Consider the following 22,510-nt stretch of genomic DNA (forward strand, 5'->3'; position numbering starts at 1 on the left):
TTTTCCTTCAGCATTTGTTTTTAAAATCAGAATATCTGTAAAATTGCAAAATAGAAAAAAACAAACAAACAAACAACAAACCACCTGCAAATGCAGTTCAGGAGGCTGAGAAATTGGTTTCCTGAGTACCATATAAAGCCAGAACCAACTCTGCAGTTTTTACTGTTTCATTCTAAGTATGATTCTACATCCTATTAATTCTAGAAATAATTGCATGATGAGAAAGGGAAGATGAGGAAAAGTACAACTGCGTGGAGTAAGTAGGTCTCTGAAGTACCTGTATGTTCCTGCATTTACCTTGCATGCCCTGAAACGTTATTTTTAATCTTACTCCAGGCAGCAGAGCTCTCTTTAGCACTTTCTTTTTAGAGTAACACCTTAGCTAAGAGGAAGTGGAAATGATAGTCCTGAAATAACGTTTCTGGAGATTTATAGCAGCTTCTTAGTGCCCCTTGTTTGCCCAGTACCTTTGTGAAGCCTCACGTGTGAAGTTGCTTGACAGTTTTTTATAAGATTCCTGTAACTGTTAAGTTTGCCTCAAGGCCAAAGGGTTTCCTTTAGTTCTGTGTGAGTGTGAGATGCTGATTTCAGCTCTGTTCCATCCAAGGGTTGGGAGGCTGGCAGAGGCCATGCTTCACCAGCGCTTTTGGAAATCTCTCATCTGTGGACCCAAATGTTGCGAGGTTTGGCTGTGCCTGAATGCCTTGATGCTTGCGTTGCACCTTGATGCGTGTTCTAGCAGTTGGGTTTCCTGAGGAAACGGCTTTGTTGAGGGAGCTGAGATAACCAGCTCAACCTTGGGCATCTCTGGGGGTTTGTGCAGGATCAGGTCTTGAGTGATGTGACCTCAGCAAGAGTGGAGGCAGCCTTCCTTAGATCTGACATGGCTGCAACTTCAAGCTGACCTTAAAAAAAACCCAGCACTGCAAATCCAGGTACATGGTAGTTACTGCTAGAAATGGACTACTAGGACAAATGAGCCATGCTGCGAAGGTAAAAATGGTCTTCTGCAAGTGCTTTTCTGTTTACTACACTATTAAGGGTTTTAAAAGCCTTATGAGACACTATTTTCATGAAACTTATTTATGATAACCATTAATCTCCTCTTAATTATTCATGTAATTTAATTTTTACATGTTACTGCCATGACATAGAGCTACTTTTTCCATAACAAACGTTGTACTGCTTGTATTACGATTCAGGGGGAGGTTGGGACTCAGTCATCCTGCATCGTATCCAGAGTTAAACAACAGTTGTGACAATGATTTCTCTCTCTCTGTTCTTCCCTTTGGCTTTCACAGCTGTTATGGTTTGGTGTAAAATTCTTGCAAACTACACATTTTAGTCAGGTTTGAATTTAAATAAGTTGTTGGCATGTCTGTATACTCATCCTTCTTTTAGTGAAACCTTAGGAAGGATTTTAGAATTCTGAGTTTACTTCTCACTTCCATTTGACTCCAGAGAAGTTTTTGCTGCTGGCCTCAATGGGGACGGAGCCTTTTGAAAATCTGACCTGTGCTTTATTAAACAACAAATCACTGTCAGCATATGCAGAGGACTTCCAGTGGATGTCAGCACTTACAGTGGGTACTCACTGCATTTGCAGTGTGAATGTGCCCAATAGACAAATCACTACAGAAGAGGAAGAGTTACCCTTACCTTCAGCTGGGTCTTGGGCTGCTGACTGAAGCCTGGTTGTGGTGCGTTGCCTGGCTGCACTGGGCTTTCTCCTTGGGAATTGCACTCAGTGGCATTGGCTGCTTGCTGTCTGCAGCACAGCCAGCCTGCACATGGGCACAGGGCATTGATGGCCTTGGACATGGGAATGAGGAGGTTTGTACAGAAGCTGGGTGTCAGCAGGGCTCAGCACCCTTGTGCCTGAGGCTGGTGGTTTTCTGTGCTCCTCTGTCACTTCTGTGGGGCTGCGCTGCTTGTCACAGTGAGCACCCACTCAAAGTGCCTGGAGGAATTGCTGCCGTTCTTTGTTTGAAGCCTTTTATTTCAGGAAATATACCATGAATAGATATATCATCGTGTCCTTTATGTTTAGGACACTTTAAGAATTAGAATCCCTTAAACCAAACTGCCCTAAGTGCTCACTTTCTGAGTCTGTTAGTGAACCCTGGAAATGAGCAGAGAGGTTGGTGTTTTCTCTCAGTATGCCCTGGGGAGAGGTGAGAACAGCTTCCTGCTTTAAGGGATGCATGGAAGGAGGAAAGCTGTCCTTGGCATCACCTGTCTGAAGTGCAGAGTGTAGGTCTGTAGTGATTTAATTCTCTTCTTGTTCCTTCCACATTGTGTGATGCTAAGAAGTGCAACAGCTTCTTGTGACTCCCGCTTGGAGGGGTTACTACTTGTTCTTGTGGCAAAACTGGCTTGGTAGGAGCAAATATATAAGAGAAAAATCACTCAGCACATCCCTTCAGAGCACACTAGCAGCTGGCGCTTGAACACATGTGTATCTGATATTCAGTGGCACAGTCTTCAAGCTGAAACTTCTTCTACGTGACAGGTCACATAAAAGAACAGGCAACCACAGTTGGCCCTATGTATTCACTTTGCACGCTGTTATTAACCTGAAAAATAGTAGCAAAATGAAATCTTCAGTATGGGGAAGGTATTTTCAACTAGCTTTTAGAATTAATCTTGGATTGGGTTGAGTTAGTTTTGCTGAAATCATTGATCTCACCCTTCAATATCCTAAACTTGCAGCTATGTGGCAGATACTATATGTGAGAGAAAACTGTTAGCTGAAAATGAAAGCACTGTGGAAATGCTGGGATGGAAATAGAGGTATGCAGAGAGAGCAGCACTTAACCGTAAGTGCTCACGTATGCACTGCTCCTCTTGGTAAGTGGCTTATTGTGGGATAGGCTGGCAGAATTAACAGAACTTCTTGTGCAGATCTTCAGAATACTCTTACAAAAAATCTGTTTGCATTCTATGTCAAATATTTCATTCTCCAACACGTCTGTAAAATGCTGAATTCATGGGAATTGGCAGCAAAGCTGTTCTCGCAGCAAATACAGAATCTGCAGCACACATAGGACATATTTTTATGATGTTAATTGTGGCTGTATGAGCATTCAGAAGTGTGTGTGTATTTGTTAGAGCTTTGAAAAGGGCCAGAAGTGGCACATTTGTAAATGGGTCTTTCTTTACTCTTTTGAAACTTTTTCTCTGACTTTTCTTTGCTACGTGATCTAAATTGGCTTGAATGTGTTGTTTGTTATTATAATTATTTTAGAAAGTTAGTTTTGCTTTAATCTTGAGGCCACCTCATCATTTATATGATTTCAATCTTCTTGCCTCTTCTCAAAGCATATTTGTCTTCCCCAGCTGCAAAAATACGCAATGTGAATGTCTGCTCCAGGGTCAGGGTGATGCTTCTGAGTGTGAAATTTGACAATGTGCATATTTATCCAGCTGATAAACACGTCAAACAAAAGAGAAATGTTTGACAGGAAGGGTGGGAGCAGAGTTTTGAGGACATGGAGGCTAATGCCCACTCTTACTACTTTTCACAAGCTTTCAGCTATTTTTGTTGGCATATCTCTGTGTTCAAGCACATGGTTGTGTTGATGGATAGAAGATGTAAGGAAAATATCTATGTATTAATTTCTGTCTCAGGAACTGTCAGACAACTGCAGTAGTGAAAATGGGGTCAAGTTAGAAGACTTCACTCTGATCCTTAGTGAGTGTTTCTTCAAATAAACGCAGTAAAAACTGATAATTGATTTAATGTTTGCTAATTACAATTGCTTATATGAAGAGAGAAAAAAGATGCATAGAACTTTTTTTTTTTTTTTAATAGTGCAATAAGCAGGAAATGTATAAGAGACATGCCATGTGGCAGGGGTGCCATGCAGAGGGACTTAGGCAGTCTAAAGATACGTGCCCTGCAAACCTCCTGAAGTTCAGCAAGCTCACGTGTAAAGTCTTGCACCAGGGTGGGGGTAATCCCAAGCATGAATACAGCATGCATAAGGATGGACTGAGGGCAGCTCTGAGCAGAAGGGCTTAGGGCTGTTGATGGATGAGAAGCTTGACATGAGCTGACAACACGTGCTTACAGCTCAGAAGGCTTCCACCATGTCTTGGGCTGCGGAAGAAGCATGGTCTGCCTGCAGTGCTGCGTTCAGCTCTGGGCCTCTGGCACAGAAGTCTTGGACCTGTTGGAATGAGTCCAGGGGAGGCCACAAAGATGGTTGGAAGGCTGGAGCACCTCTCCTATGGAGACAGGAGAGAGCTGGGCTTGTTCAGTCTGGAGAAGAGAAAGCTTGGGGAAGACCTCATCGCAGCATTGCAGTACTTAAAGGGAGCTGCAGGAAAGCTTGAGTGATAGGACAAGTAGGAATGGCTCTAAACTGAAGGAGCGTAGATTTAGATTAGATATAAAGAAGAGATTTCTCAGACAGTGGTGAAGCCCTGGCACTGCTGTCCAGGGACCTTGGGTGCCCCATCAGGCACCACCTGAGCTGGTGGGGGGCAGCCAGTCCATGGCAGGGGTGGGATTGGGGGGGTGTTAAGGTCACTTCTGATCCAAATCTTTCTGTGGTTCTGAGAGGTTTGATTGGGGGGAATTAGTGATTAACCTATCCTGTTAGCGTGAAGCAGATTTCTTTATTAGAGACTCTTCTGCTGGGATAGCAATCTTATCTCTGATTACGTGCTATTATGTTACGAAAACTGAAGTTCAGTCAAACTCATCTTTCATACAACGAATTTTCAATTTAATGTGCTGTGAGCATATTGAACTTAAACTTGGTGTGAAGATTGCTAAAGGTGACATTTCAAATAAACATTTTTCTACAGTCTTTTTGCAGAGAAGCAAGAACAAATGAACAACAGATGTGAAATATTCATGCAGTTAAGAAATATGACTTGTAAAATTTGGCTGTTTTGACTAGCAACATCCCTGACTTCTTTTATGCTTGATTAACTTTTATGTTGTGGCTCACAGGGCCAAGAAGACTTGATTAGAGTGCGAAACATCTCAACGTGCTCTGATGAACTGTTCTCTTGGTAAAAAGTGTTTGAGTCCTTTAAAGTTTGTAGCATCAGGAGCAGCAGGTGAAAGCAATTACTGGTAAAAATATAAACTTGCAATTAGCAGGTAAAGACTAGCATTTGGGAAATTACTCTCAGCATGATGAAAATATATACAAATTAAATGATATAGGTTGTTGCTTGTTGGCACAGCAGAGGAGATCATCCTGGATGAGCTTCCCCTGCCACTCACAGTCTTTACAGCTGGCTAGAAGTTGTGTGGGAATCCAAGTAATTTTGCCCCATGTGCTGTGCCTCACTTTGAGTATATAAATCGGTTAGTAGGTAAATTCTTCAAGAGAAAGATGTGGAAATAAATGTAGATAGCTATGAATGAATGTACTATCCATGCACGTGCCTCTGCCCAGGAGTGCAGATCCCAGCGCCTTGCCTCTGCTATCAGTCATCTCCAACATGATACAGCCCATTTATGGCCCTGTAAAAACAGAAGTGATTAGTGGCTGTGCACCCTGCCAGGGTGGCAAGGCAGCCAGCGGAGATACTCATCAGTGAGGGGAAGTAGAGTTTAAACTCCCTTTTAATTTGTGCCGAGACATTAACTGTGAGTTATGGCCCAGCATTATTTAATGAAATATGTGGTTTCATTGCCTGGGCGTGTGCATACCTAGCATGTAGGACAAAGCGAGTGTTGTATGCCATTGGATCAGCGTGAGTTTAATGCAATGTGTGCCACTGCTGATTCAACAGTCTTTTTTCTTTCTTATTTAGGAGAGAGTTTGGCTTGATGCGTGCTCCATTCAGTGCGCTAAGTGAACAGTAGGCTCTAGTGTGTTGTTTCAGCAGGGAAAGGAAGTTAGAGAAGAGTTGCAATACGCAGTGTGGGAGATTATTTTTACAGTGTAGAAAAGCTTTTCTGTGAGGTGTGAAATGTCTTTGTCTGTGGTCACCAGCAGTCGGTAAGAAGTTGCAAAGATGTTTGCCCAGTGCTCCGATTGGTGCTGACCATGGGTGTAGGGCTGCTTTCTGCTAGACCGTGTGTGATACGTGGGAGCCCAGAAGGCTGTGGCTGTGGGCAGGAAAACCTTCACAGAGGGCACAGACATGGGCATTCCACACATCTGGATGCAAGGATTGCCCCCTTATTAAGGCCACATTTCCTAAAGATGCAGATAGTACTTGTAGAGGCTGATGGTGGGATGAAATGCTTGCTCAGCACCAGGCGTGGACACTGGTGGGCCTTATGGCAACTCGGTGTGCAGTTGCTGCGCTGCTGTCTGGTGAGCTTGAGCATTTGCTGTGTGTGCCTTGAATTGACAGAATTTGTTTTTGCTTACAGCAGGCAGTTCTGCTGGTAGTTTTGCTTACCTGTGTGAAAGCTCATAGAGAAGAGACGAGGGGGAATGGTTTTCAGATGAAATTTCTGTACTGATCAAAAACCAGAGCTTAGATCTGGCCAGTACTTGCTATAAACACATGGTTTATAGGCTTCTGTGGGTTTTCTTTTTTTTTTTTTTTTTTTTTTACATTTGTGTGTTATTTTGAAAACTCAGTTGCGATGGGGCAGTCACCAAATTCCATCTCTGACCCTGCTGGCTCAATCCATTAAATACCTTACCTGCTAGTAGCACTATTTTTAAGAAAACGGAGTGAAATGTCACTTTTGTTAGTTCTGCAACTATTATATCATGGTACTTAATGAACGTGAGGTTGTAAGAGTTTTCAGTGAAGGACACTTTCAGATAATTTAAGTGTGTTTCTTCTGCAGCGTACCTAGCTGCCAGCTTCAGAAAGAAGCTGGTTATGTAGCACCAGCAATGGGAATTATTTGGGCTTTAGCATGAAGCTGGACTTGCCATTGTGTGGTCAGCATTTCTGAGCATTGGCTCAAGGGGTCGTGGGCTTTCTTTGGAGGTAAGGGGTGACTTGAAGAAAACTGTCTAGAAAATAGTTTTGCTTCTCTTCACATTCTTGGGGAATTTTCTGCAACGTAAGAAACACTGTATTTGTGTTAAGAATAAGGATTAAACGTAAGGTGATTTTCTGAAAGTAAGTTTACTGATTATTACTTATTTTGTCTGATTTTACTTTTTTTTCCAGCAGGTCTGCATTCCTCTGGTTTCTGCAATAAGAGATTTGTCTGACGCGGTAGTTCAGATTGAGGTCGCGTTTCCTTGCCAGCTCCCTGCCTCCCTCCCTTTTTCTTTTCCCTTCTTAAAGCTTCAAAACCAAGTGCGAGCTTTTCCCTTAATCTTTTTCTTACCAGAAGATCTAATCCCTTTGAGACCTGACCCTTTAATCTCATATTCTTCTAAGACCGAGCAATGACTTTCATGCTCATGCTGAACATTTCATCAAGCATTTTCATCAAAATAGAAGATGTCTGCTGTGGTGATGGTAATAAAATCAACAAGCAAATCTGGGAGTTTGGAAGAGGCTCTCTTTGTTACTAGCCTTGCTTGTAAAGAAAGCTGAAATCTGGTGAGTGCATAGTCTGAAACAAAAAGGTATTCCTGGGCTGTTTGTTGTCTTGGAGTGGGACCTGCACTGTGTCTGCTGTCCAAACGTGAAGTTCTGGTGTGAAGTCAAAGCCAGAGGAAGCTCAGGGCCATGGGTGACATTGCTGAAGCTTTAATACTGTTCACATGTGGAGTCCACCATGGCTGCCCAAAGCCTTACACCTGGCAAAGCATGCAAAGACTGCTGTTGGAGCTTGGGCTTTTCATTTTCTGCTGACTGTGGGAAGCTGCAGGATTAGTGGGATGAGTGAGAAATTCAGAGTTTGCTTCTGAAGGCAATTGGAAGTAATTTACAGAAAACCAAAACACAACAGTGCTCTCAAGTGCTCTTTGCGTGTCATTGGAGCATGTTACATCTCTGTTTGCGAGGAATACAGGAATTGAGTCCTGCCCATCTTTACTACTGAGTGCCAGCATTGTTATCTCCACGTACAGTGTTTCTAAAGGAAGTTGTTTCATTCACACCATAAAAAGTGTGTGGCCTTACAGTAACCTTCCTTGGTTTGCACGTGTTCTGCCACCCTAGTGCTTTTTTTTGCTGTCCTGTACAATGTAAATCCTGCCTGGAGCTGGGCTGCTGCTCACCATATAAGCAGTGCTCTCAGCAAAGCTCAGCTGGCCGTTTCAGCAGTGCTGTGAGCATCTCTTGGCAGGGAGCATGGTGGAACCTGAAGAGCTAAGGGCAGTGTAAGGGCTCTGTCCACAAAGAGGCGGACAAACAGGGGATGCTATAGTGGAAAAATGTTGACTTAATACAACTTTCCAACCTGTGAAGTGGCTTAATGGTGGGTCAAATGCCTTATTACCTGTTAGCAACAGTGGGACTTGGAAAAAAAAACACACAAAAACCAGAACAAAAGGCCCTGGAAAACATAGCAAAGAGAGCGGATGTACTTCCATTACTGCTCTTCTTGCTCTGTTTGCTGCCTAAGTGCTCTCGGACACCTGGCTCTGAGTGATGGGCAGAGTCCAGCTGCCAGCAGCATTGAGTCCCAAGGAAAGGTGCTCTCAGCTGCCTGAGAAGCTGTACTGTGTCTGTGGATAGAGCAGGCTGGCCGGGCTGTGCAGGCAGGCAGCAGCAGAGAGGTGGGGAGTGAACAGCATCTGCTGTGCTTGGTGATTCTGCTGCTGCTGTTACCGTGGAGCCTCATCGAAATGCGTTTGTGAGCAGGAAAGTCAAGCTTGTCATTTTCCTGAGCCTCTGGCATATTTCCAGGAAGAAGTTGGTTTATGTGTCAACCACTTCTGGAGTCCTAATTGCTGCTATTAGAAGGATGAGAGGAAAGGAGATTCCTTTTGCTCTCCTGTCCCATCCGCTGAGATTTTTTTCAGTCTTCATTAAATCTGAAAGTTTCTGTGGAGTCCTTGTGCACGATGTGATGTAAATGAAGCAACAGAGGTTGGGTGAAAGAGGTTTTCTTCTGCTGTTTCCGTAGGTAAACGTGACAGTGGGGTTGTGCTGATGAATGGCAGGAAGTCACGCAGTTGGATTGCAACAGCTTGTCATGCTTTGTAGTGCCACTGCAATGGAAAATAAAAATCTTCTACAATAACTTATCAACTCTGATCTTATATTTATAACATCAAGAATGTTGTTCTGAATTTTGGTCAGATAGTTTTTCCATTTCAGCCAGAATTTTAGGTGGGAAAAAAGGCTCACAGTCTTCTTTTGATCGTATTCACTTCCAGCAGAGAAAAGGAAACCGGACGTTCCTGGGATTATTATTGAAATTCCTCTGTCTCTGCAAGGCAGGAAGCTGGACTGTATTGTTTCAGAGGCATTTTCTAGCCTTAGGTGGCCAAGATTGTCTATATTTCTGAGTTTTCTTCAGAAATTTCAGGATGCTGTCTGCAGCCAGCCCTGCAGCTCAGTTCTGGACTTGCTTTACCTCCTTTGCCCTTGGCACTGTGGTAGCAGAGCTCATGCTGGGTAATATCACAGTAGGTAGTCTAGTTTTGCTGTATTTTGAATATGAATTGCAGCAGATATAGGGCCATGGTGTCCATCCCCGTGTATGGGGCAGAGGGCCAGGGACGGGCTGCTCTGCCTGCATCCTGGTTTCCTTCTCACGTGGTGGCTTCTAACAGCCTTTAGAAACAAAAGCTTTGCTCAGTTATTTATGTTCTGAGTAGAGGAAGTACGTAAACTACTTTCCCATCAGTGAAATAATCGGGAAATAAACAGAGGAGATCTAGTCTGAAAGGTTGGTGTTTTGTTCAGATGGTGCAGATAAGGAGCAGTGGGAGCTCTCCCACTGGGCTGCACCGTGCATCGCTGTGAGCACTGCCCTGATGCCAGAGCCCTGTACGACTGAACAAAGTCCTGCATCTCCAGTTAAAGGAGGTGCAGACCTGTGAAATTGCTGCCGTTGTTCAATCACCACTTTCAGGTTCTAAGGTACTTCCTGTTGGTTTTAAACCTGCGCTGCATGCCCCCGTTAGCCTGCCTTCTTCCAGTGAGTCCCCAGCATCTGCTCTCACTGTCGTGGCAGTGCTTCACTCACCCATGGTGCTTCTCTTCCCTTTGGAGCCCTGCTCTATTCAGCGTTTCATCTCTGCCATGCATGGCCCAGAACTGGGTGCTCCCTGGTCCACCCTGTGCCCAGGCAGAACACTGGGGGGCTGTGGGAAAGCTGCATGGCTTGGAGATTCAAAACTAGCTGCAGTGCTCACTAGGAAGTCTGACTCATTATTCCAATATGAAGTTGTATGTTGGCAGAGCTTGTGATGTAGTAAGACCTTCTTGGAAATGTTTACGACTCTGGCAATAAACCCAAATGATGTATTTCTCTTTTTTTTTTTTTCTTTTCTCTTCTGCCTCCTTACCTTTTCCTTTTCTTCACTGACGTTGCTTATGGAATTGATTTCTTCATTTGGTTCCAACATTTGCCATCCCTCCTGTGTGTGTTGACTGTAAACATTGCTCTCCTTGACCCGCAGGCTGCATTCTGAAAGCCTTTCTGCTGTCAGCAAGAGTATGTGCTGGTGTTTGCTGGCCTAAGGTGAAGACTTCTGGTTTTACTCTCAAGGACACCATTTGAACTTGATTTGGAGTCAGGCGGATAGAGACCCTCTTCATGGGGACTTTATGGGTTGGGTAAATCTACTTCCTAACTGAAGTAGATGAGCAGAGAAATGATTTATGGGTTTGTTCTAATTCAGGATCACTGGAAGTTTCGCTTTCAGTTGCAGCCTGCATTACAGAGCTCCCAGTGGAAGCCAGTGTAATTTATTAACTAGAGCTTGCTGTAGCCCTGCTCTCTGGGCTCAGGCTGCCCTCAAGGAGCAAAAGGACTGTGGTGACATCAGGATGAACCCAAGCAGCCCAGGAGCCAGTAAGGGCTTTGCCAGTCGCAAACCACACAAAACTGAGAGAACAAGCCAACAGGCAGTGGGAAAGGCTTTAGCAGTAGCACAAGAGATTTTATTTTCCTCAGTTCTCATCAATAACGTGGCAGTTTTCATCAAATAACGTAGCACAGGCTGAAGTGGAGCTAACAGGATAGCAAGCAGGCTGGGGAAAAAAGCTTTGCTGTTGTCATTTCTGGTGTCCAGAAATCCAAACAAATGAAGGGTAGTATTACAGCGAGCCATTAGTGTGATGTGTTATCCAGCTGATAGCAAGAGCACGATGGATAGCTTCTGAGAAGTGGGACACACAGCCTTACCTCATCTACCATTTGATGTCATTTTTAGGGATCCCTGTAGGCAAATCCTTCTCTATGAGAGTATGGCTAAGGCTGCCTCAAGGCACTGAGAAGTATTTTCCGTGTACTAAATAGGTAATTTGTGATTAAATGCCACTGCAACTGGGAAAATCTATTTTCATACAAAATCAGGGTAAAAATATCTGATTATGGAGGTATCCTAATTGGCACTTCGATGTGTAGTGTGCTCTGAAATGGGGAACCCTGGCACACATTGCCTGAGAAATAAAGCTAGGTCTGTCACCTAACACTGCAGTCTGGACGTTAGAAGGAATGTATGTACATTTTTCTCTTTTCTCCAGTTTTGAAATAGTGAGTGAATGAGCTTAGTTAATGATAGTTATAATTAAATAAAGAAGTTGAGAAGGGCAGGAGCCGTAATGAAGGGAAATCTCAGCTTGGGCTGGGAGAATTTTGGACAGCAGCAGTGCTGAGTCACCACCCCAACTTAGCCCTAATGCTGTGGTGTTTGCTGTCACAAAACTTTCCCAGAGTACGTGCCCCATCAGTAAGCAGCTCCTGAATGTTCTGGTGAGCTTCATCACAGTTTGCCTTAGGTGAGCTCCCCCGTGATAACACCAATCCTAATGTTGCTTGGCTGCAGGGCGATTGTGCCACCACTGTAAGAAGTAGCTCTCCAGCATTTTTTCAATAGGAGCGTTATGTAAGGTGTGCAGCCTTAACAGAAAATCATAGCAGACAGGGCTACAGATGCCCTTCAGAGGTCATTGTGTGTCCATGCTGGAGGCTGGATGCTGCTGGGCTTAGCAGCTTCACCCTCAGAGATATGCAGGTGGTGCAACATCTTCCTTGGTGTAAAGCCAGCAGTGGGGCTTTTCTCATATGCAAAGCAGCTGAAAGGGGATGGATTGCAGTAATAACATGTTTTAGTCATGAATATTCATTTTGAAGTAATTAAATCAGATGTCTAGGAATTATAGGACGGGGAAATGTTTTACGTGTCGTTGAATCTGCTTCTCAGTTAGCATAGAAACCCTTTCATAAATGTATGAAGCTGTCAGTTAATTACAGGAGCATTTAACATAGCCCTTGCTCAGTCTTGCTGTTCATCTCTCATTTATTGAAAGATGATTTTGTTTTCATTGCGGGATACTGGGTGTGGATCAGAATGACCAAAATCTGTTTTGATATGCATCTGCCACCACAGTGCAGGGAGAACAAGAAGTGACTTTTCCTGTTGAAGCTGAATATGCCTCAGCTGAATTGTTACATGTGAAAGTAGCACTTCACATAACACGCTGAATTCTTTACTGTAGTAAATTGTTGGCAGTTTCACTCATTTGTACTGCACGTGTTTAAAGTATGCGTGCTGGGATGTGACAGCTCTACAGATTCTGGTGACCTCCTTTAGGCACATGAGCACCAAGTGAGCTGAGGCGGTGGAAGCACAAAACATTGATGTTAACAGAAGCGAGGTGATGTTTGCCTCCCCATGAAATCACGTTTTTCCTTTTTCTGGCCAAGAGGAGGTAAGGATGGCTCCAGGGCAGCAGGCTGTGCAGCCTCGCATCTTCCCTGGCCGTAAGGTAATGGCTAGGGGTCAGGGCAAACAGTAGTACTCTCCTCTCCTGATACCTCCAGCCTCCAAGTATTTTCAGCTTGAAGGACTTTCTCTGCTTCCTGTGGCTTATGTGCTTTGCTTATCCACTGTACTACCAGTTTTCTCCGCAGTAGAAGGTTCTACACAAGCTTTTAACATCCATCAACCAAGCAGCATGTTCTACACTGACAGCTTTATGCTTTGGAGTTGGTCAAAAGGAGGTCTGCATATAGCTTGTGGTCGCTTTTTGCAGATCTGAGAGAAGGTACTAGAGGTAATTATTATGATTTCTAGAAAAATCACCCCGACACTGTGCTGGTATGAGCATCTCCAAAGCTGGAAAAGTGAGATCGGGTGGACAGATGCCCAGAGTATGTTTCAATGCTGTTAATGATTTGGTTTTGTCAGATAATATTTGATTTGTAACAGACAGAAGCAGAAGTTGGCACAATAACCATTATGCTCATTGTTATCTATTGAACACAGTTTCACACAAACAGCAGAAAAATGAGCAGATCTGTTATCCTTGCAGCATGCTGCCTCGCACTCCCCAGCCCTGCATTACTTTCTCCTGCTGGGCTGCCAGTGCTACATGCAGCTTTTGGCTTTGTGCTCAAGGCATCGATGCTTCCTTATTACTACCTTAATAAGGGAAAAAAAACAAAGCCCAACAAAATACCCAAATCCAGAAAAAAAATAGATGGAAAGTGTCCTTAGAAACCTAGAATTTCATGTGACATCCTCAACCATTCTAAAATAGCAGAGGATAATCTAGCTTAAAGAACATTACAAATTACTTGATAGATTGAGAACAGGCACTGTCACATGAAAATGGATAAAGCCAAGGCACAAATACGCCCTTGGCGTCTGATAGAATTTGACATAAACCAAAAATATCTAGTAGCTTCAAGAGTGTGGACGTCAAAAGAAAAAGAGCTCAGCTACGTAAATACTGATGTTCTCTATTAACGTGTTAGAATGATGGATATGGAAACGGGGCAGATTGTCACGGAATTTTCCTAAAAGCAAGATGTTACTGCCTCCATCATAACATGAAAAAGAGTTTTAGTCTCAGTCCTGTAGTGAAGCACTGCACAGCAATCATTTTCAGTTGTGCTCTGAGCACAGGAAGGTGAAATAGGGAAGTTGGCTTGATGGGAACCCATCCATGAGCATGGGATTTTGTTCAAAATTGCTGCTCTGGTAGAAGTGTCTGGCAAAGAGAGTTGGGAAAGGGCAGAAATGGCATAACCAGGACCCCCCACCACCACTGGTGGTAGTTTGGCCACTGCAGTGTTGCGGCTCATCTCTCTGTTAAACGATTCAGTCGTGTGTCTGTTCTTATGAGGGCGTGCTCCATCTTAGCATAGTTAACAGCTGTTGTGCATTGCTCAGAGCTCAGCAGTTGGGCTTTGGAGTTGTTAACACACATGGCATCCCTCACTATTGGGCTGTGGACATGAGAAACTCAGTATGTTTGGGTGTGGAAGTGTATCTGTAAGAATTTGCATCCGTGACCCTTAGGACGTGCAGATAAGGCATGGCTTTCTGAGTAACCAGCAGCATTAGATAACTCAGTTTGGGAAAGGGTGGCTGCAACCTGAGCAGCAGTGTTGGTTTGTTCTTTATTTATTGCTCTTTACTGATCTCCTGGCTGATTAAGAATAGATGGATCATATAATCCTTCTTGTACTTTTTTTTTTCTTTTTTTTTAATTTTGCTGTTGCCATCACTGATGACATTGTTTCATTATGTACTTCCAGTGCCTTCATCTCTTGTGTCCTTGGCTGCCTTTTCTGTTCAGTTTTTCCTCTCAGCTCATAGCATCAGAGCATAAATATATGAAGAGATACTGAAATATATATGTGTCTAGTCTTTGTGTCAAGAATACTCGCATAAATAAGATTTGCTAGATCAAGCCTTTTGTAGCTGACCTAATTTTCAGTTTTAATAATATTACAAAAAGATTTAAATACATGTTTCACACTTTAGAGGGGTAAGGAGCAAGGAGGCTTTGGTGAAGCAAGGCTAGGGCAGCAGAGACCTCCACACTGGGTGGAGAAACAGAGATGAGGGGATGGCTTTGCCAAGGGCTGTACACTGTCTGAGGAGCTCATCATGGTAACACGGAAAAGGACAAAAAACCTAAAGGGAATGCAAATGGGAATTTGTGAGGACTGTTGGGCACAGTTGGGAAGCTGAACATCACCACAAAGCCCGAGCCCACGTGACAATGAGCATGTAACCAGTGGGTTCAGGGAGGGTTGGTGCCAAGGAAGGCACCCAGTGGTCCCTCCAGAAGGGTGACTATGCAGGAAGCCATGGGGAAGAGAGCTGAGATGCGAGGCAGATATTGCCTCTGCCTCAGCCATGATAGATAGCAGTGGAGCAGGAGTGCTGCTGCTGGGCTGGACGTGGGTCTGGGGGGAGGGACCTTGTCGTACAGTGCTAATGGTTGGTAGGAGACACCCTGTCATACAGAGTTAATGGTATGAGCTGTTCATCTCAGGAGGGCTCATCCAAACCATGCTTAGTGACTCTCCAGAGATGCACCCATCGCTAGCTATGAAAATCCTTATGCAGCAGAGCATGAAGAACCTCAGATTACCTCTCTCCCTTTTATTGCACAATGCTGTTTTAATACTTGCTCTGTGCCTTGCTGTGTATTAATCATTTTTGACAAATTATGGTGTGTTGTCTTCTTGTCGTGTAAATTGCTATGCACTATCCACGTGTGCATATTTTAACCTGCTGCAGTCTTGTCAGAGTGGTAAGTGCCCCCTCATTTCCTGCTGCTGGTCTTTTATGGGCTGGCTGGCATCATGACTGATAGAATCATATAGTCATTAAGGAGAAGAGCACTAAAAAATCATCTAGTCCAAACATTGACCCATCACCATTTAGATATCAGAGGAAGCTGGTGCCCAAATTTAGCTCTTCTGTTGCCAGTGCAGCTTTGCAAGTCTGTGGCAACAGGCAGTACTGCCCCAATAGCCATGGGTTCCATGCCATTAATCATCCAAGGTGCAATTTCTGTATTGGCATGGCTGTGGGAGCACAGGTGTGGTGGTAGGATGGACATCTCAGGGAAGGCAGGGCAGCTCATTGGATGGGGAATGTGTACCTGTTGAGCTTGCAGCTCTGTACAGGGAGGCATGAGGCTCACTACAGCTGGACCCAGAGGACATCTTTTCTCTTGCAGGTGACAAATGCTACTTGCTATGGCACATTTCTTTTAGGTATAGCGTTTTAATAGCAGACACGGTGTGCAACCCAAGAAATGCACCATAAGAAAACTCTGAGACATTTTTGAGAACTGATTGTGGACCTTCTCCTTGGAATCAACGCAAGGGAAATAAGGCCACTGAAGGCAGCACAGAGATGCTCTTCCAGTACTCATACCATGGGAAGTCTCGTTCTCCATAACCAACCAAATGCTTTCGGGAAGGTCTGAGAGGTTGCCCATCAGTAGAGAGGGCAGGGTTTTGCCCTGCCACAAGTCTGTGCAGCACAGCAGCGTGTCTGTGTGTGAGTGTGATGAGGAACACGGGCTGCCAGCAGCGCTATGCCTGGGCTCTTGGGCACACGTTGCCTGACCTTGGCCTCTCTCAGGGTGCTGGGCACGTATGTCTGGGTTCAAGCAGCACTTGAGCCATGCCAAGGCAGCCAGCTGGTGGCAGAGGACACCATTACCTGCCCTGCCTTTGAGAGGAGCAGCACTTGGCAGCCATCAGATAGGGAACCTGCGGCCAGCACGAGGCAGAGCCAGGCTGTGACACCAGCGTACGCAAGCAGAGCTGTGTGGATAATACGAGTTTTTCTCTTTTTGATTTTAGAATCAACCTTGTCCTATGTTAGGCAGCTGGAGGCAAGAGTAAGACAGCTGGAGGAGGAAAATCGCGTGCTGCCCCAGGTGGGTGACTTTTGCTGCGGGAACAGTAGCCGGCAGCTAGACAGCAGCACTGAAGGCCTGGTGCTCAACTGCATGTCCTTGGGCGCTGCTGCATCTGAACGCTCAGATTGGTCATCTGGGGAATCAAAGACACTCTCATCTTTTGTTCGTCTTGCTTGGGACTGAGTGGGGTATTTACTGAAGGCTGTGACAGTACTTCATGCATTTTTCTCCTTCACGGGCATTGATAACTTGCTAAGAAAAATTCGCTGGAAGCCGTTGCTGATAGGTAAAAATTAATGTGAGGGATGAAAATAAGAGAAGCGAACCTGTACGCTGGTACTATTCCAAGTTCTTCTTGTCATTAAAAAATCAAGTATTTTCTTGAGGTTAACCAAAATGTTTTGCTCTGGAAAGCAAATGTTTTAAGTAATAATAATTGAGTTATATTATTTGTATATTTTATGCATAAAAACAAAAAATCAAATTGAATAACTAAGCAAATCTGAAAGGTTCTCCCAATATAAGAATGGAAAATATAGAATTTCATTAAGAATGAATCAAAGATACTTGTCATTTTCTTGTTATGCTGGTGCATATTTCTATCGTGTTTCATTAAATAATCTTTAGGAAAATCCATAGTTTCTCCAAATGAAGGTGCTCACTGGAAAATAAAAGAAGTTGTGCTTAGTTTAAAAGAAGACGTCAGTCTGAAGAGTAGAAGTGCTTCTTATTAAATGTAAAGTACTCTGATTTGAATGTAAAATTCAAGACAAAAATGAAGAGTATTAAGAAGTAAAATCCAGTGACTCAGATATATCCGTTTGTATCACCCAAAATGCAAATTGATTAGCTAGATGATTTCAGCCAGGCTAAGGATTTCTTTTCTTTTGGTTGATTGTAAGCCAAGCTTCTTTATCATTCATAATATGACAGTTGGAAGGGCCTCTATAGCTCTTGTTTTGCTCTTGACTTGCTGTATGACCGTGAGCCACTTATTTAACTTCTCTGTACCCAAATGTGTTGATTTGGATGAGAAGGACTGCAAGCATGTCTGAATGTCTCCCCATGAACATGCATACAGCCATCAGTAGGAAAGACAACAGTTGATCTTCGCTGATAAAGAATATTTTCTTGATGAAAAAGGTGCTCAAAGCAAACATGAACAGAGTTGTGATTTGTTTCAGGTGTGGGATGGCTTTGGGGGATAAATTGTGCAGAAGATTCTTTGTGGGCAAAATCTTTAGAAGTGACCGTGTGTTTTATCTGTGTAGGGTCAGGGGTGTCAGGTGGAGTCCCAGTGATGTGCATTTCCTGATCTTGCCAGAGACTGGAACAGCCGAGCTGTGCATGTAGTGTTCATTAGAAATCTCAGATGGGTGCCAAAGCCAGAAAGTAGTGCTTGTATAAGTAGAGCCTGAGCATGTAGGTGCCACACATTGCTGTTGTTGGGCTGCAGGTGTGCTGAGCTGCAGCTGCTTTGTGTTTGAAGTACACAGCTCCAAGTTTATCTCACGATTGGTTCTGTTGGCACTGGGATCTGCATTAGAGTTCAACTCTGGCAGTTTGTTGTTCCTGTGACTAACACCATGGCCGTGCTGTCAGCCACAGTCAGGTCCCACCTCACAGGCAAGGACATGGAGTGGAAACCCCACGGCTCCTGGCACTGGTTCCCTTCCTCTGAATGGGAGGAGTGGAAGTTTATTAGGCTTCAAGCCAGGCTAAGAGCTTTTAACAAATCAGCTGAAAACACCCAGCAAGCGACACAACTGATGAAGGTTTTTTTGGCACAGCTCTCACTCCGTTCTGTTGTTGTGCCTTAAAATTTCACCAGTGCTGCAGCAAGAGTGTGCCTTTCGCTTGTGCGTCACTGCCCTGATGGCATCCTGGTGCAGGGGCAGTCGAGACTTTTTCACTCCTCATGCTATGCTTTTCTTCTTTCTCCCCTCTCCTTTCAGCATCCTTTTTGCATCCAGCTCCCTGCAGCCCAGGGTTCTGCCTTTGCTGCTGCCGCTGAATGTCCATGAAGCTACAGCATCCCTGGGGATCAAGTTCTGCTGCTGACATCCATAACAGTGCATAGTAGTACAGCTCTGCTGTAGCCAGACCAGAACTGTGCATATTCTAATGAAGATACCCTACCATAATTAAGAAAATACGCAAGGAGCAAATAATGGATCTGGATCTCAGTTACAGCTCCCTGGGCTGTGCTAGTGCTCAGTTATGTGAGCAAGTAATTCCAGATAGCTGCAAACAGCAGAGTCCTCACAGGGTTGGTCTTACACTGGGGGAAGTGAGATCAGGGTCTGGCATCCACATGTCCGTTAACTGGAGATATCCCTGGATTTTGTGAGGGTAGAATTTCAGGGCCGATAAGCTCAGCTGAAACGTTACGGAAATGTGGACATCTGTCATATAATGACAGTGAATGCATTTGCAGAAGATATTCTTGGCAAGTCCCCAACTTAAATTGCTTCAATTTTATTTGTTGCATAGGAGGAGGGATCAAGAAACAGAGATGGAAAGAGCTTTCCTTCTTCTAACTCCTCATCCTTGTAAGGCAGCTGTGCCTTTTAGTAAAGGGGAGAGGAAGCATTGCAGTTGTTGCCCTTGAGCAAACAAAGCTATTGGAAAGCCCAGCTCCTGCAGCACCAGAGCCGTGGAGCAGCTGTGGTCAGGGCTGGGGCTGAGCTGCTCTGCTTCATGTCATGGGGCCATGTCTGTCTATTTCCTTCTTCCTCCATCTGTGAATCTCCCTTCATTTCCATCTTCTGTTGCACCTCTTTCTTTTTCAGCGCTGCTTCAGGCACTTTCTTGGCGGTTGGTTGCGTTTTTGTTTGTTTGTTTGCTTTCATCCTTGCTGGCCTTTTCCAGTCCTGGTGTGTTTAAGTGTGAAGCAGCAAGCCTGATCCTTAGGCACATACTCATTTATTTTTAAATCCTTCCAACACTTTTCAGTTCCCTCTTTCTTCCCCCTTTGATTGCATTCTATTTCAACCTACATTTCCAATCCTTTCACAATCTTTTTTTGCTGAGATAGGTATTCTTGATTTCCCTCTGTGTGGCCTGGTTTTAGTTAGAAATCTAATTAGAGGATGGGAAGTGTTTGGTTAGTACTTTTTTTGTGTGTGCAATCTGTCACACACAGTTCGATGCTGTTCATCTCCTCCCTTTCATAGCGTGTAGTAGAACAGTGAAGCCAACCAAGATGTAATTCAAACCCACTGAACTCATCATGTCATCAAATATTTGCTGAAAGTAAATCATAGCATTTCTTCACCCTGTTTTTTCATATGATCTCATCCCCAGTTTGAATTAATAGGCTCATTGGTCTGGAAAGAGGTTTATGAAGGGCCATTGAACACAGAGGTGCTGTAGACTTGCCCCCTCAGCAACCTGAGTGGCTTTCAATGTGCCACAGGGGTTGTGGGTCTGGCAGCATGATGCAAAGCAAAGGTCTTGAAAAACAGAAATTGTAGTGAATAGCCACGCCGTTCAAGACCAATGTGTTTGAATTGACAGGAAAGTTCCTCAGAAAAACTGTCACTGATTACTGGCTCAAGAGATAGAGTTTGTGGTTGGCTCCCTCCATGAAGAGCCACCTGTTCTATCCAGGGGTCTCCATTCTGACCGTGGCTGTACCTCTGGCACTCCAGGAGCATGATGGAGATGCTACATTTCCATTCATCTGGCTTTTTTTTTTTTTGTAATGTGGCCTTATGGACTTGAGTGAGATTTCCTGTGCTTTCTGTTCACTAAGGAGTTGCTCATTGGCTCCGGATGTTTAGTAGATGTACTTGCAACAGCAAAATGGTTGTGTGTGTTCAGTGATTGCACTTCTGTTACCTTTGTGGTGAAATGCACAGAAGATCTGATGTGGTTTTTACCTGCTTCTGGTAATGCTCTCTGCAGCCCTATAATCTGCACTTTTGACTCTGAGTAATGAAACCATGCTGCAGCCTGGGCAGAAGGACTGGGCAGCTGGGAAGGCTGTAGGACGAAGTCAGCACAGTTGGTTCTGATGCTGATCTTGTATTGCCTATTCAAAACAGCTCAAGATGTTTAAAGGCAGTGCAGATTTCAGCACTGCAGCTATGGAACCATGACTTCATCCCTTACTGTCTGCTTTGGTCCTACTTCCACAGCTTAGTATAGTAAATGAAAAGATTTGTCCAAAACACGTGGGCATCTGGGATGCCTATTTTGAGTGGCTGGATGTCAGTGCTCTACGAGGTCAGAGAAGAGAAAGGGAGTGGGTTTCTTCTCCTGTCCTCAAGGTCCTGTTTGGGGTCTGGTTGTTATCCAGGGCAGGCATCGGTGGAGAAGGGACACAGTGCAGTGAGCTTTGGGTGGAAGGATGAACGTAGCCGTATACCCCGTGGCAAGCAGCAGCTGTGAGAGTAGGTCTGCAAAGCAGGCTCTTCCAGTCTCCTAGGGCACCTTGTTTTCAGACACCACCAGTGTGGCAGAGTGCCTTCTCCCCTGCTTTAGCTGCAGTGCCTCAGAAGGTTGGACTGCAGTCGGTAGTGCTGAGGGGCTACGAGCCCACGGGACATGGAGAGGAACAGCAGAGCTGTGTTCTGAGTGTCCCCAGCCTGTCCTGGATGGAGCTTCCCCAAAGAAGGCACTGCGCTGTGCTGCCTTTTGGAGTGGCCTCACCATGGACATCCCTGAGCTGCACGAAGGACTGCAAAACTTGCCTTATTTTTTTAGGAAAAGCTTATGTCTCCTCTCAATGACAGAGGGGGGAGGGAAAAGGTTATCCAGAGGGCAAGCACAAAGATTCCATCTCCTACCAACACGTGTTGAGATGGGATTGTGCCGTGTACGGCAGAAGGAGCTGTGGAGCAGAGGTGCCTGGAGCAGCACGATTCACAAGGCTGTGGGATTTTCTCGTGGTCAGGAGGCTTTAGATGTGCAATCTATTCTAATTTTCCAAGCCTCTTGGTAATAGTATTTTCATTTTACCACCCAAAACTGGCCAAAATCTTGCTGGCCTGGGAGTCAATAAAGAAACAGAATACTTTGAGTCATGAAAAAGAAAACAAACCAAAAACCGACCCGTAGCTGAGGGAATTTAATCCTAAACCTGAAGCGCTTCGTTTTGCTTTATTACCCCTTTTCCCTCCTCTTTCATTTCCTTTCCAAAGTAGAGCATTAAGTCAGATCTGTCACTAGCAGATCTATAAATCCTTCCCAAAGAAAAGTAAGTCCTAAATCTTCCTCCGTAGATCACAGCAAATTGGTAACAGTCGATGCGGAGTGTTGTAGGGTAATAGCACACTGGCTTTGGACTGCGCTGCCTTTCATTCAGGTATTTTAGGGAGACCAGTTCTGTGGAACTGAGTCTCATGCCACCTCTCCCTACATTTCCTGTAGTCTCATGCCCTTCTTATCCCAGCCCCGCTTTCACATTTCCTGTAGTTCAGTTGCTGGATGTGATGTGTTGCTCTGTGGGGCAAATCAGTGCCGAAGGGGCACTGGATCTGATCAGAGGCTCTTTCCACTGTCATTAGTTGTCTTTCACATATGCATTTGCCATGTGATCCTGCAGGAATTACTGCCACTTTATTTCTGAATGTGACAGTGTTCCTGATTCTGCAAGAAAGGAACCTTTTCTCTCTCTCTCTCTCTTTGAAATGTTTGTTTCTTGTTCTTTACCTTCCTCATTTTCAAACAAAATTCAGCACGAGTGGCAGAGAAGGACCCTCCCTGAAGAATGGGTCAGGCTGGCAGTAGCTTGGCACTGCTGTCAGGGTATTTTAGCCAGCAGCTCCATCAGGTTCCCTTGGCACTGCAGGGCTCCAAGGAGTGCTGTCTCTCC

At 44.5% G+C, this 22,510-nt stretch overlaps 1 protein-coding gene across 5 annotated transcripts in view; it reads left to right on the top strand.

Annotated features, from left to right (window-relative positions):
* Positions 1–22,510, top strand: part of CCDC85A (coiled-coil domain containing 85A) — a 59,756-nt gene that overhangs the window by 30,011 nt on the left and 7,235 nt on the right. For 2 of the 5 annotated variants that reach the window (XM_052675670.1, XM_052675682.1), the window contains exon 3: positions 16,631–16,707. The exons of 1 other annotated variant lie outside the window; for it this stretch is intronic. In XM_052675670.1, coding sequence (XP_052531630.1) covers positions 16,631–16,707 — 77 coding nt within the window. Of the gene's footprint in view, positions 1–7,107; positions 7,426–16,630; positions 16,708–22,510 lie in introns of those variants that run through there. 2 more of the 5 variants (XM_052675706.1, XM_052675715.1) reach the window with 2 other exon arrangements.

The sequence above is a fragment of the Tympanuchus pallidicinctus genome, unplaced genomic scaffold (assembly GCF_026119805.1).
Source record: "Tympanuchus pallidicinctus isolate F22 unplaced genomic scaffold, pur_lepc_1.0 scaffold1, whole genome shotgun sequence".
Lineage (NCBI taxonomy): Eukaryota > Metazoa > Chordata > Aves > Galliformes > Phasianidae > Tympanuchus > Tympanuchus pallidicinctus.